The 15,177-nt window shown below is 44.3% G+C and overlaps 1 protein-coding gene and 1 long non-coding RNA gene across 5 annotated transcripts in view; one reads left to right on the top strand and one right to left on the bottom strand.

Annotated features, from left to right (window-relative positions):
- Positions 1-9: 9 nt before the first annotated feature.
- Positions 10-2,208, bottom strand: LOC310665077. The gene is made up of 3 exons (XR_014505170.1): positions 2,065-2,208; positions 1,018-1,053; positions 10-304 (listed from the first exon to the last, which is right to left on the bottom strand). It is a non-coding gene; the product is annotated as an uncharacterized lncRNA (long non-coding RNA).
- The window catches only part of GPR155 (G protein-coupled receptor 155), a 38,487-nt gene continuing 25,261 nt past the window's right edge, over positions 1,952-15,177 (top strand). For 2 of the 4 annotated variants that reach the window (XM_083407906.1, XM_083407908.1), the window contains exons 1-2: positions 1,952-2,512; positions 8,807-9,314. In XM_083407906.1, coding sequence (XP_083264032.1) covers positions 8,843-9,314 — 472 coding nt within the window. In that variant the 5' untranslated portion in view covers positions 1,952-2,512; positions 8,807-8,842. Of the gene's footprint in view, positions 2,513-3,156; positions 3,375-8,806; positions 9,315-15,177 lie in introns of those variants that run through there. The other 2 variants (XM_083407909.1, XM_083407907.1) reach the window with 2 other exon arrangements.

Raw genomic sequence — 15,177 nt, 5'->3', positions numbered from 1 at the left:
CAGTCTATGTGATCTGATGACTCTTCTTTATTGGAATCATTTTACACTGATCCTCCAAAGGTGCAATCTCAAAAAAAATATTAGCCGTGTCCAAATACTATTTTCAATGGGGTCTTAAATATGCTGAACTTCCTCGATTGCACCTCGGCACTAAAGTGAATGACAAAACTGTTGTTGCCTGTTGTATAGTAGCCAGCCATGTGGACTGTAGTAATGGTAAGCATGTAGATTGACCCATTCACATCCTGTATATCACGGATCCCTGTAGATACATGTAGATGAATCCTACAATTCCCATCAGCTCCTGTGGAGGGATTTCTTCTGTATTATGAATAATAGTGTTTTTTAACTAAAAGTGGGGTTAGATCATACACAGAGTTTAAAGATGAATATGAGGCTTCCCCCCATGAGGAACTTGACATATCTCTTGAATCTTTACTTGGGTAAATAAAGTTGTAAGTTGACAGCTCAGCACTAGAGGGCACTTTTTATCCAAACCACTGCATCAAAATCAACTCGCCTATATATAAACCCGCAGGATAGAGATCCAGGACAGTCTGGATATTGAGCTGTCAACATCAAATGGATCCACCCATGGTTAAAAATACAATAAATCAAATTTACTGGATGGTTTAAATTAAATCTAGATTTAATTTAACTAAATCTCAGGAGACTGCCTTATTCTACCCAAATGCAGGTATTCAATTGCAGAAACCACCCGCCTTCTCCATATGTAATGCCCTGTTCAGTCTCTCTTCGTCTCAATTTTTTTTTTGCCCAGATCCTTATTTAAGTAGCTTATCTCTGTTAATGTCACACCTATAGCAGCCTTCCTAATACCTATCAGAATATTAGCGTCTTGCTTTTTAAAAAAACAAAAAACAAAACCTGGTTGTGCTTTGCATAATGCATTTCACAGAAAGTCATTTGCCTACAGATAGATTGTCATGCAGGCTATGGTACGCAGGGCAAATGAGGGCCAGAGTCGGAGCTGGAGAACTGGGGGATTTTCCTCACCTCTCACCCTGCCACACAAGGGCTGCCACGTTGGATCTGCAGAGGAAAGAGAATGGTAAGCAAGGGGTCGGAAGGCCCCCAAGCCCGTTTCTTAACCAGTAGCAGCAATCTGGCTGTTGGGAGAGGGATGTTCTCTGTCCATCTCCCTTTCATCCATAATGGGATGCTGTGGTGGGCAGATGCTGCCACTTCCTTCATCCTGTGTGCTTCTGCCTATAAAGCGCTTTCTTTGTTTCTAAACACTAGAGAGCTAATATCCTAGCAGTTTAGCAGAAGAATGTGAATTCTTAAAAGGGCATCCCAAATAAAAATAATAAGTGCTTTTCTTCCAGAAAAAGGTGTCGATACCATGAAGTTGCTACTGTCGCACTTTTAGCCAGTGCTTTTCTTATATATGAATATATATATATATTTAAACATATAATACCGTATTTTAAAAGGTGCCGGTAGAGCTACCTTTGAATACCTCCAGAAAAAAAGCATTGAAAATAGGGGTAAAGATTTAAGACACTCATGGCCCATAAATTTAGGGGTTTCTGGTGAACACAGGCTGTTGGCTTATTTAATCTAAGGCTGTGATCCCCAATGTGATTCCCACAAGGGGGCAATTTGATTTTTAAGAGGGGCAGTTCGAGAATGAGTTATTAACAGTGAAGGGCCTTTTAGGCATCCTCCACGTGAATAGTTCACTTTTTGAATATTAAGAATTATATGTCGGGATGGGGGGAGGCATCAGGATTTTAGAGATGCTTAGGTGGGGCATGGCCCCCCCAAAAAAGGTTGGGAACCACTGATCTAAAGTCTCTGGGAATCCAGTCGTTGACCCCTCACAGAGCTACAATTCCCAGAGACCTTAAACTACAGTTCCCATGATCCTTTGTGAGTGGGGGAGGGGTAAGCCATGTGCTTTTATTTACTTATTATATTTCGGGGCCTTTTTTCTTCGAAGGAGCTCGGGGTGGCGCACGGATGCTTCTCCTCCTCCCCACCATTCCGACAACCCTGTGCTGCCGTGAGGTTGCGAGTGTTACCCAAGAAGCGGGTTACCTAAAGAAAACGGGACTTTTTCCCCCTCAGAGAAAAGCGCGTGCAGCCCAAGGCGGCTCCTTCCGTAGAAAAAAAAACAACCACCTTCATTTGGCCACTAAACCAGAGAGCTCTTGTGAAAAGACGCCAGGTGCCCTGGAGGCGAGCGAGCGGCTGCTGCGCGGCGCGAATCTCCAAGGCCTCTGGTTTGCTTTTTACTGCAGCAGCAGCAACAACACAGCAGCTGCTGCTGCTACCTCGGCTGCCGCCGCCGCCATCTTAAAAACAGCCTTTTGCTGCGGGGCGGGTTTTGGCGGGCAGGCCCGCCTCTGCGCTGAGCTCACGCGCCGCCGGCTCCGTCCCACGCGCGCTGCTCCCGTGCGCCCAGGCGACAGCGGCGCCGTGGGCCGGAGATGCCCGCCTTGCTTTGCCTGCCGTTGCTGCTGCAGCCGCCGTAGGGCGAGGGCAGGTAAACGAGGGAAAGGGGACCCCCTTCCTTCCTTCTTTCTCCTTCCATAACCCCCGCGCCTTGACTCCGCTCCCAAACAGCAGCGAGGAGACGCCGCTCGCCTCTCCACACGCCGCGCCGGGTTCACCTTGGACGGCAGCCACTACTACGAGGGCAATGGGAGACTGAGAGAGCTGGGGGAGGGGATGCTGGAAGCAGAGCCCCCTGCGAACACTTAGGACCATATTATTATTAATAATAATACCCAGCGGGGCCGCCCCAAAGTGAAGCCACCCCAAAAGGGCCAGCGCGCAAAGACTTGGGACTGTATGACTTTGCATTTGCCAGGTGACTTTGCATTTACGGGGTTTGTGGGACGTGTCTGTGTGCACGGCTTTTATTGGGGTCGGTGCAGTTGTGGGGCGACTCCCGCCCTCTGGTTCAGGTTGCCATGTGGTTGCGTGCGCGTGTTGCGTCTGCGTTTAGGGGTCTCCCCGTTCGGGTTCGTCCGCCGGCGCGCGAGGGCCGCCGCGTCTGGCTCAAACTCTCCACCAGCAAATCGCCCTCTCTGGTAAACAGGATCCCATTGGCTGCGGCGCGTCTTTCGGGGTGGGTGCAAGGCGTTTGCCGCGGGCGGATTGGCGGCGACTCTTTCCCTTTAAATTAAGTAATCGCAGTCCGGCAGCGGTTTGCATCTCGGCCCGGCCTTTTCGCGCGTTGCAAACCGGATAAGCCAAGTCGTGGGCGGTGGGGGACAATTTACAAGGCATTTGTGTGGTTTCTCTTTAAATCGCCCTATCTGCGCTTGAAACCAACCGAAGAGGTGTTTCTTTTTTTTCTTGCAAGAAGAGAACAGCTGGGTATCTGGTTCCATAAGGTGATGGTGAATATCGGTTCCCCCTTTTACAGATGAGGGGAAACACGAGTTTTCTTAAAGTCGACAGAAAGTTAGGTGCATCCTGTTCCTATTTACATCAGCAGATGATTTTTTTGGTGGGTTGAGTAGGTATTTTTCACCACTTTGGAGGTGTAATTGCAGCATTTAGTCATAACTGTCCTGTTAAGGTGCAGTAAAATATTTTGTTATGTTCTTCTTCCAAACTGCAACTGCAGTTGCAGTTACTTGCTCCTAGGGCAGTGTCTTAGACTTTAAAATGTTTGACTGCTTTTGATGCTGCATAAACCATATATAGCAATATACCACTTTGACAAGCATTCCTTCCTATATGTGAGGCAATATGCTTGAAGTGGTGCATGTGTGCCTCATCTAAAAAGGAAGCAAGCATATTTTTCTTTAGAACCCTCCTTTGTTTGCATATCTGGATTTAATTGGGCAGCCAATTAAAGTTCATATAGTCAATCAGCCATTCTTAACTAGGCAGCAGCCCTACAAATAATATTGATAGCATTGTGATATTATACTTAAGATATTTAGGTGGTGTTTTGTTTTATTTATTTATTAATGTGGAATGATTTCAGTGAGACTTGCATGCTTGATCATAAACAGGGCTGTTTGTGAATATCACAGCTTATCACCATCTGGTCCATTGGCACTGTTTGAGTACAGTGCATAGAACTGGCAAATCTCTTTGGGATGGTTGTTTTTGTCAGCCCAGTTCAGTTCAGTGGCAAAGTAGAAATAGGAATTTAACCATTATCTTTACTGGAATTGAATCATTATGTTTATTTGGGGGCAAGAGGCACTGAGGCGGTTGGCTGGCTTAGAATATGGATCACCTTGTGTTTTGCATTTGACTGGCCAAAAATATTTGTCCTGTTGATTGGTCCGCTATTGTTAAAGCACTACCGTTAACGGAAATAGCAACAAAAATAGTCGTCAAAAAGTTTGGTATTTATATTAACTACTGTTAGCTGCTGTTGTGAACCTTTTTTATATTAAAAAAACTGTAATTCAGTCCCATCCATTATTATTATATCATCATCATCATCATCCTTGTGCCTTGGTTTGTAAAGCAGAATAGACTATGAGAGTGTGACTGATCGAACACTCTGGGTTTTTTTATGGCCAATTGAGGATATGAATTTGGTCGTAGTCTGACCAACTTGGTCTTTTGGCACTGATGACTTACTGCGGTCCTATTTTTGCTGTGGTCTAAACCACAGAGCCTAGGGCTTCCCTATCAGAAGGTCTGCGGTTCAAATCCCCGTGACGGGGTGAGCTCCTATTGTTTGGTCCCAGCTCCTGCCCACCTAGCAGTTCAAAAGCACGTCAAAGTGCAAGTAGATAAATAGGTACCACTGCGGCGGGAAGGTAAACGGTGTTCCCGTGCGCTGCTCTGGCTCGCCAGAAGCGACTTAGTCATGATGGCCACATGACCCAGAAGCTGTCTGCAGACAAACGCTGGCTCCATTGGCCTATAGAGTGAGATGAGTGTGCAACCCCAGAGTTGTCTGCGACTGGACCTAACGGTCGGGGTACCTTTACCTTAGGTAACCGGGGTGGGGTGAAGTTACATTATGCTGTGCTCTTAGGTTTGCTCCCTGACTGCTGTTGCATGAAGGATAAAAGCTGTCTTCCTCCGTCCTAAAAAAGACAACACCACAATGAAATAAAAAGATAGGCAGTGGCATTCTTGGTATACTATATTTGACCTTGGTGACCAGCAGTCCCTTGGACAAAACATGACTCTGAGAGGCTTGCCCCATATTTACCAAGCATGGAGGAAAGCAGATTCAGTAGTAGAACTTGGCAGCAGTCTACTTCCACACTTGTCCTTTGGCAAGACTTAAGTGACGACTTGGACCTTAGATTCATAAGGGCATAATGAATGAAAATGGACAGGCCAGACCTTTGCTTTGTCAACAGAATTAGTAAGGAAACCTGATGTTTACTCAGCCTCCTATTTGTCAAAGAGATTAATGTTGACCCTTCACATCTGCGGTGCAAATGTTAGGAGCCTTTCTGAGAACTTACCGTATTTTTTGCTCTATAAGACTCACTTTTCCCCTCCTAAAAGTAAGGGGAAATGTGTGTGCATCTTATGGAGCGAATGCAGGCTGCGCAGCTATCCCAGAAGCCAGAACAGTGAGAGGGATTGCTGCTTTCACTGCGCAGCGATCCCTCTTGCTGTTCTGGCTTCTGAGATTCAGAATATTTCTTTTCTTGTTTTCCTCCTCCAAAAACTTGTGGTCTGGTGCGTCTTATAGAGCGAAAAATACGGTAATTCATATGATAATAAACAGTTTTATGTGAAAGGTGTGGCTTCTGTAACATTTGACTGCGCTATTTGTATACAAGCCAGGGGTCTAAAGATGGTTGTTGCCATCTGGGGAGAATAATATTTTTATGATTGTTAGGCTTTTTAGATGTTTTCTATTCTCTTGTTACTTATTTCTTTTAAAAACCTCAGATAAATGTTTTTGTATTGTCATGTGTCTTAGATGCTTTCAGAGAAACAATGATGGGCAAAGAACTCTTAAGAGTTTTGAGTTAATAAAATTTGAGATTGCTTAATTTGAGGGAGGTCCTATGACGACTGCTGTTGTGCCCCCCCCTTTATTAACCATCTCAAACATTAAAATACCTTCACAATAGCACTTTTTTATCTGTCTTGTGTCAGGGTATGATTGTTTGATCCCCAGATTTAAAATATGAGGTGACTTGTAGAAGGTTTTGCTTGGTTTACAAGAAGTCTACAATTTATGCCATGGGTAAATAAACTAAGGCCTGGGGGCCAGATCTGGCCCAATCACCTTCTAAATCCGGCCCACGGACAGTCCGGGAATCCGCATATTTTTACATGAGTAGAATGTGTCCTTTTATTTAAAATGCACCTCTGAGTTATTTGTGAGGCATAGGAATTCGTCCATCCCCCCCCCCCCAAAAAAAAATACAGTCCGGCCCACCATAAGTTCTGAGGGACAGTGGACTGGCCCCCTGCTGAAAAAAAGTTTGCTGACCCCTGATTTATGCCTTTAAAAAAATCTTGAGTAGGGTAACAAAAGGGTAAAATTATGCAGCTAGCTTCCTCCTACAGAGATTTTACTTCAGCTTGGTTGGAAAAGGCTACAGTCAATCAGTGTATCTTCCATTAAATAGCAGATAAATTTATCTACCAAGATTCTTTTGTTGTAGAAACATTGTCCTCTTTGACATTTCGTAGACTTGGCTTATGATAACATTTTAGGGCATGTTGTTTCAGTTTGATATTTGCCCAAAGTTACCCAAATTAAAGCCTAACAGACATCTTAAATGTGAATGAGACAGAAATGATCGCCTTTCTGTAACAATCAGCCCCCCCCCCAATATATATATTACTATTTGTGAATATGCAAATAAAACCACAGTTTTCTTCACAATGGAAACTAAATACAGACAGACTTTTGGTGCTGTATCTACACAGTTTACACAAGAATCTCTGCTTTGCCCATAATCATGAATCCTTCCAAAGCACAGTTGATCTGCATATTCCTGAGTACGTCGTACCTTGGAAGTCGAATGGAATCCATTCCGGAAGTCCGTTTGACTTCCAAAACGTTCAGAAGCCAAAGCGCGGCTCCTTGATTGGCTGAAGGAAGCTCCTGCAGCCAATCGGAAGCCGTGGAAGCCCTGTCGGACATTCAGTTTCCAAAAATAGTTCGCAAACCAGAGCAGTCACTTCCGGGTTTGTGGCATTCAGCAGCCATAAAGTTCGAGAACTAAGCTGTTCAAAAACCCAAGGTACAACTGTATTCACCTATACTGTATAGGGAATACAAACTGAACCAGCTACAACATTTTGGGGTGCAGCCACACCTCTTAAGAGGAGTGCTCTTCAAGATTCCAGTCTACAATGCTGACATGGTTTAGTCAAAGGGAGACAGCTGCCCCCCAAGATTAAGTAAAACAATAGAAATACAGTGGTACCTCTAGTTACGAACTTAATTTGTTCCGGAGGTCCATTCTTAACCTGAAACTATGGGGCTTCTTGCTGCTGCTGCACCGCCGACACACAATTTCCGTTCTCATTCTGGGGCAAAGTTCTCAACTTGAGGTAACAACCTTATGTATATACAGTGGTACCTCGGGTTAAGTACTTAATTCATTCCAGAGGTCCGTTCTTAACCTGAAACTGTTCTTAACCTGAGGTACCACTTTACCTAATGGGGTCTTCCGCTGCCACCGCTGCACGATTCCTTCTCATCCTGAAGCAAAGTTCTTAAACCGAGGTACTATTTCTGGGTTAGCGGAGTCTGTAACCTGAAGCGTATGTAACCCGAGGTACCACTGTACAACCTTATGTATGTATGCAAGGAGTGCCCTAAATATATAGACACCACTATCTTAATTTAAGTGGGCTGTGTTTTGTCTTCAAACTCATAGGCATTCTACCAAGTGGCGGCCTGTAACAACAACAACAACCAACAACAACAACGGTTGCACGGCATCCTAACGCACTAACAAGAACACTCCTGTTCTTGGTGCCATCCAGACCTGTGGGGCTCAAGCAGGCCTCTTCTCTCTCTTCACCCTTTTTATCTAGGAGGGTAATCCTGACCCTCAACATTCTGTGGCCTCTGTGATATTATTTTGCTCCTCTTGATCACCAACAAGCCACTGTATAATGAACTGCCCATACAACAGTGACATGGCAGTTTGGCTGAGAGAAGCACAATTTGCCCATCTGCAGCAGCTTATAATAGCAGCTAGCCAGCCAGGTGCATCATGGGAATGGCAAGTTTCCTGCATTTTCTGTGAGGGAAGATCTTGCCGATACTGCGACTCCATTGGAACTGGATGACCAGTGCATCTTCTTGTTTGCCCTGGAGATGCATGTGTGGCTGAACATGTACAATGTTCCCATTATGATGTGATAAACGGTCTTATCTCTACACTGATTGCATGACAAATTATTGTATTATGGCTTCCGTTGCTAATGAAATCCAGAGTCTTTCTCCCTGCACCCACCGATTTTGATTCTTCAATATGGCAAGCTTCAGTGACCTGACATCAAATCCAGAAATGATTGAAATCATAAAACTTGCTGAAATAGTTTGATTATAGGAAAACAGAAGAAAAAATAAACTTCTGAAAATCATGTTTTGGTATTTTAACATAAATAAAATCTAGACAAACATTTTTTTTTCCTTATGGAGAAGTTGTGTTATCTTGCTTAAGGATAACAGTTCTTTAGATGTGCTATCTTATCTTTTCTTTCAACGGAATAATATTTATTTCAGCTCCCTATTGGCCTTGTCTCCTACTTCCAGTTCCCTTTTAGGGTTCCTGTTTTTTGTTCCATTTTACTGCGATGTGAGGGGCTTTCTCAATCTCACTGCACTACAATAACGAACGCTGCCTTCCTTGTTTTACAGATCAGAATCCACATGCTACGTTTTCAGAAGCGCTGAATGAATATGGATATTTACACGTATGCCAGCACAAAGAATCTCTCTTCTTCAGCCAATATGTCCAATCTGCTTTCAGGCAGATTTGGGTACCAGCTGAACTTCACCAGCAATTCTCCTTCTATGTCAATAAGTAAGCTTTTCCCAGCCTTGTTACAATGCTTTGGCATAATCCTTTGTGGATATATAGCTGGAAGAGTGAACATAATCACATCAACTCAGGCCAAAGGACTCGGAAACTTTGTCTCCTGTTTTGCACTCCCAGCTTTATTGTTCAAAAACATGGTTGTACTGAATTTTTCCAACGTGAATTGGTCGTTCTTATACAGCATCCTTGTTGCCAAAGCATCAGTGTTCTTCTTGGTCTGCATTTTAACACTCTTGATAGCTACTCCTGAGAGGCGGTTTAGCAGAGCTGGACTGTTTCCTATTTTTGCTACTCAGAGCAATGACTTTGCACTGGGCTATCCTATAGGTAAGAAACAAATTTACATAATTTTTTTTGTTTGTAATGAGATTGTTTCGTAACACTTTGTGCCTTAGAAATGCATAGTGACTTGTTTGCATTGATGATGTACGCAGTGCATGCACTGTTGTTGCAGCTGCTAATTTGTGCTTTTGAATTTGAGAAAGAGCATATTCTGTTGCACTGTGAGTCGCATGAAGCAGAACTGATGAAATTATTGTTGTTGCTGTTGTTGTTATTTTATTTATACCCCGCCCATCTGGCTGAGTTACCCCAGCCACTCTACTAAGCAAAGCCATGTACTACCCAAGTAGTTGTTGTTGTCTGTCAGTTTCACTCAGAATTGTTCAGTGAGAAGGCACGTTTTCAATGTAAGGTGTTCTTGGCAGCACTAGAACTTTTTCATTTCTTTACCACCAAAAATTGATCCAGTTGAATACTTGTTATTTTTCCAGTTCTTGTGTTGATTTTCTGGGGTGAATGGCAATAATGTCCACCAGTAGGTTGACAGACTAAACTTCCCAGTGGGAATGACTAGGAGAACCCCCTCCATTCATGGAAAGAGTTTGCATTCTCTGGAAGCTTCAGCTAATAGAAAGAGAAGTTGGTTTTGGTGATTCCCCCCCCTCCCCGCCCTGCAGCCTCCCATGCCATTCCAGAAGACCCTCAAACTGCATGTTTTTAGGTGGCAGAGCGCTCTGCAGGGAGAAGGGAAGCTGAAGTAGCCATCTGTCCTCTTCCACAAGCGGTGTTCCATCCAAATCTATGTTAATATGGCTAAAATGGGAAGAGTTCTTTTAGACTCTGTATTCAAGATCACCCTTTAGTAATTTAGTTCAGGCAATTATTTTGTACCCAGCAGTTACTTTAATTAGCTGTGCTGCTTGCTTGCATCTAAGGTCTTCACATACAAAGACTGAGAATGTTTGGCTCCCTGTCACAGAGAATTGGTTGGATGCCCCCCAAAAAAGAAAAAGAAAACCACTAGCAAGGGTTGGAAAAGTGGCCATTGGCACCGTTCTGCAAACATGTACACAAAGGCTTATCCGGTGATATAAGAGGAAGGTCCTATAACTGTTCTCATGCTTTTGGTTGCGCAGGAAGTTGCCCAGCCTGTACAACTTGCTGTAAAAGTGGATTAATATATTGGGATGTGGTTTCATTTTCGTTGTGCAATATTCTAGAGCAAGTAAAGCAAATATTTCCATCAGCAAAAATTCCTGCGCACCTTTGGATACAACTCATGCATGCGCCTATGGTGCTGTATACTGTTGGAGAAGTCATTATGCCTCACTGAAAACCCTTGTTAGGGGATAACTCAGGATTGGACTTTTAGCATTGTTGGCAATATTCCCTTGATCCAGCAGAAAGAGGCTGTCTCGGAGCCAGTTCAGATGATGACTGCTTTTTTGTGAATGGCCTTGACACAGTTAAATTGATCGATCCCTGTTGACTTCGATGCAATTTTGGCAGCATGCCTGCGTATAAAACTGTAGTTTGAGAGGCTTTTGGCTTAGTGAGCAGGTGAGTGTTTCTGCTTGTGCCCAGATCTTACCAGCTGTGTTCTGCTTTCAGAAAGCAGAACAGAAACAAAGCTTGCAAAGTGGATTGACCCAGGATGTGTGGAGCCTTGACTGTTTTGATCAAAGAAGCTTGAAGTTAATTCCAATTCATTCTTTTGTTTTTGGATTTTGTTTGTTTGTTTTCCCCTTCAACTAGTTGGATTAGTTGCCATTAGTGCTTAAGTTTAAGTGAATGTGATTAAATCACTTCAGCAGAGTGGTCATCAATGAGACAGAATGATAGGGAATTTTAGAAATCAGTATGAAGTCAGTATGCCTAATTTGTTCCTGCACCTGCTAGTGATGGGGAGAGAGAGTGGTTTTTTCCCCCATGGGATTGAAGCTTTATACTTAAAAGCTGAGTTCAATAGAATTCTGCATGCAGTGGCGTTTCTGCATATGTGCAGAATTGTAGTCTGCAGCCTTGAGTTTAGATCACAGAGTGTGTGTGTGTGTTGCATACACTTCAGAAGAGACTACAGTCATACCTCATGTTACTTTTGCTTCATGTTACGTTTTTTCAGGTTGCGTCCCGTGGCGACCTGGAAGTGCCGGAAAGGGTTACTTCCGGGTTTTGCCGCTTGTGCATGCGCAGAAGCGCCAAATCGCGCCGCGCACCTGCGCAGATACGGCATTTCAGGTTGCGGGCTTTTCATGTTGCGAACGGGCCTCCGGAACGGATCCCGTTCACAACCAGAGATACCACTGTAGTGAGTTTTCTTCTTAACATTGACCAATCTTTCTAAGACTATCTTGATTTAGGTGGCTGGTATTCCGCTGCCTTGTGGAATATCTTTGGGACAAGAAAAGACTACGGAGGAAACCCTACACAAATCCAAAATGGAGCTCCTAAGGCAGTTGGTTGGCTCCTTCCGGCAACTCCTAAAGCCACACTGGTGCCAGACACATTGCTCCGTTTTCCTTTGGACCACATTAGCAAGGCCTTGTCATCTAGCCAACCCAAGACCACCTTACTCACTGCCCAGGCTTGCATCCTGGGGAGGTCTGAGACAGAGACCATCAAGCAGTGGTCCACATGCTCCACTCGGCTGATCTCTGGAGCACTGATGGAACACTCAAGAATCTGTGTGGCTCTATACTTATTTTCTCTGGCAGCTGAGAACGAGCCCCCTCTGTGACTCTCATAACACGGCGCTGGTTTTGACAACGGCAGTGTTGTACAAGAAAAGCAGCTCATTCTGTGCTCTGCTAATACCCCTCTGCAATTTTCAAGTGGCCCATGCGGAGGGGGGATGTTTTAGGTTCTCATGTTCTCTCTCTGCCCCACCCTGATTTAGAAGCATATAACAGCTAATCTGTTTTAAGAGATCATGCTTCTCAGCTGGGAGAGATAACCTGAGAGTCCTTGAATGGCGCAATGCGGCAGAAAACATTGGCTCTGCAAATCCCGGTGGTTTTTGACTCCCATCATTAAAAGGGACTTAACAGGTCATAGTTAAACATTAGTTAGGTGTCCTTTAAGCACCACATACCATGAGTAATTCTAATTACGCTGAGTGGAGAAATTGTAAACAAAATGGAACATGGGACTTTCTGAGGGAGGAAAATTGATTTTTGAGTATTTTAGAAATCCAATACAGCTGGGAGTTTTTTCAAGACAGGTGAGGTTTTTCTATTTTGCATATAGGGCCTGACCTCTTCTCCAAAAATTCCCAGTGAAGTTGTTTGTGTCAAGTTTGAGAATATGCAGACGACTTGTAAGATATGAAACCTGTTGCTACAAACATAAGTCTGGTTTGAATCCCTGCGGCTTCCTTTTCTGGATTTCTTCTACCAAATAGGGGGAGCACCTGGGATTTTCTCCCTGTGTTTGCAAAGAGGGATAAGAGTTTGGATTTGGATTTGATATCCTGCTTTATCACTACCCGAAGGAGTCTCAAAGTGGCTAACATTCTCCTTTCCCTTCCCAGTTCACCAGATTACGAGTCCACCGCTCTTAACCACTACACCACACTGGCTCTCACAAAGACACCAAGTCTCTGCTTTGCCATTGCTGCTTCTCCTTACTTCCTCTTTGCATTTGACTGTATCAGGGCATTCACCCCAAATCTAAATTAGGTGACAACTTGACTTTTTCACTCAAAATACCACCTTGCAACTAATTAAGCGCATGCATGCAAATGATTTTAAGTTGCATACACCACCTTTTCTCTATACAGGAGTATAAAATGTAGATGACAAGCTGTTGTGATAGCTAGAAAAACTTCATGGATTGCTGGATAGTTTTCAAGCACAATCTTTATATCTCTATAGGACTCGCCTATAGAAATGTGGCAGCTCGAGGGGGTGGCCTTGGCGTTTATGTTATCGCCTTCTCTGTGGTAGTGTCACATTTGTGTAAATTACTTCCTGCTTGGGGAGGCATGCTGCGGATCTGTTGTTGCTTCCAGGAATTTTTTACACACACCCCCCAAAGTACAGTTTTAATATGTTTGCATTGTTTCCTTTAAATATTTTGTGAGCTACATTGAGTGTTCGGTTGCAGTTCAGTGACAACGTAAAATATGTTATTTAGGTTTTGGCTGGGGGGGGTGCACTTTGCTTTCTGTCAATGCTTTCAGCCTCATGTATTCCTGAAGGACCTTTGTGCGAAAGCAGCGAGGGTTTCTGGGCCAACACTTGTCATCTTCATGGCATAATGTGGCTTGCTAGAGACATCACCTTGCCAACAAAGGTCTGTATAGTTAAAGCTATGGTTTTCCCAGTAGTGATGTATGGAAGTGAGAGCTGGACCATAAAGAAGGCTGATCGCCAAAGAATTGATGCTTTTGAATTATGGTGCCGGAGGAGACTCTTGAGAGTCCCATGGACTGCAAGAAGATCAAACCTATCCATTCTTAAGGAATTCAGCCCTGAGTGCTCACAGGAAGGACAGATCCTGAAGCTGAGGCTCCAATACTTTGGCCACCTCATGAGAAGAGAAGACTCCCTGGAAAAGACCCTGATGTTGGGAAAGATGGAGGGCACAAGGAGAAGGGGACGACAGAGGACGAGATGGTTGGACAGTGTTCTCGAAGCAACCAGCATGAGTTTGACCAAACTGCGGGAGGCAGTGGAAGACAGGAGTGCCTGGCGTGCTCTGGTCCATGGGGTCATGAAGAGTCGGATACGACAAAACGACTAACCAACAACAACAAAAGCACGTTCTGTTACGATAGATGCCCTTTTATCCTCATCTCCTCTGCTTATAAGGTGGCACCTTAAAAGGGCCAGGTTGCATACAGTGCTATATTTATTTAGCCCCAATGCTTCCCTTACTCTCAACTGGTTCAAGGTGAAACTTTACCAATTCTTTGTGTGTTTGAATAGCAGCTGATACCACAGCCTATCACCATTCTCCATGCTGTATAACTGGGCTCCCTAGTGCACATTTCATCTCAGTCTCGGTGTGTGCTTCATACTGTCTTTTATATTACTTCTTCCGCTGTTGTTTTGCAGTTAACCTTGCACCAGCTTTGGAATAGCACCTGTAGCGTTTTAACAGGCGTTCTGCAAAGCTCTTTCCTGCAAGAGCTTAATGTCACCAGAATAACTGCCTGGGATCTTTTATTGTCGCCACATAATCCCTGCAGATAAGGACCCACAACAGAGTCACAGGTTCATATGCCAGCAGCAAACGCTTGAACTCTGCCCGTAGATTAAACAGGGTTGTGAATAGTTAGCTAAGGCAGCAAAATTTCTAGGACTTTTCAGTTGCCGATCTCTTTACAGTCCGGTAGCACTCTTGAAGGTACAGATGGGGGCATAAAGCAGATGTGGTTGATAGAAGCCAAGTGGCCCTTTCCTTAAAGCTTAGTAGTAGCTTCAGATGTGTGGTTTAAAGATCAGGGCCTCATTGATGTGTCCCAGATTTGTATGGACCTAAATCTGAAAGACGGCATTCACACATGCAGGAGGCAGGAGTCTCTGCAGGTATTTTGTACCGGAAAGCATTCTATTAGATTGTGACTATTTGTTCATGGCGATGGGAGGGATGCAGTCCAACGCTTGGTATTTTATTCCTGCTTGGACTTCTGGATTACTTGCAGCTATACTGGTGACTGGTAGTGGCCGCTGAGACCATATAACACAGGTCCTGAAAGACCTACATTGGCTCCCAGTACTTTTCCGAGCACAATTCAAAGTGTTGGCGCTGACCTGTAAAGCCCTAAACAGCCTTGGCCCAGTGTACCTCCACGTCCATTGCTCAGCCCAGACACTGAGGGCCAGCTCTAAGACCCTTCTGGCGGTTCCCTCACTGCGAGAAGTGAAGTGCCAGGGAACCAGGCAGAGGGCCTTCTCAGGAGTGG

Source organism: Podarcis tiliguerta, assembly GCF_965153285.1.
Source record: "Podarcis tiliguerta genome assembly, chromosome: 1".
NCBI lineage: Eukaryota > Metazoa > Chordata > Lepidosauria > Squamata > Lacertidae > Podarcis > Podarcis tiliguerta.
This window is presented reverse-complemented; position numbering and strand designations above follow the sequence as displayed.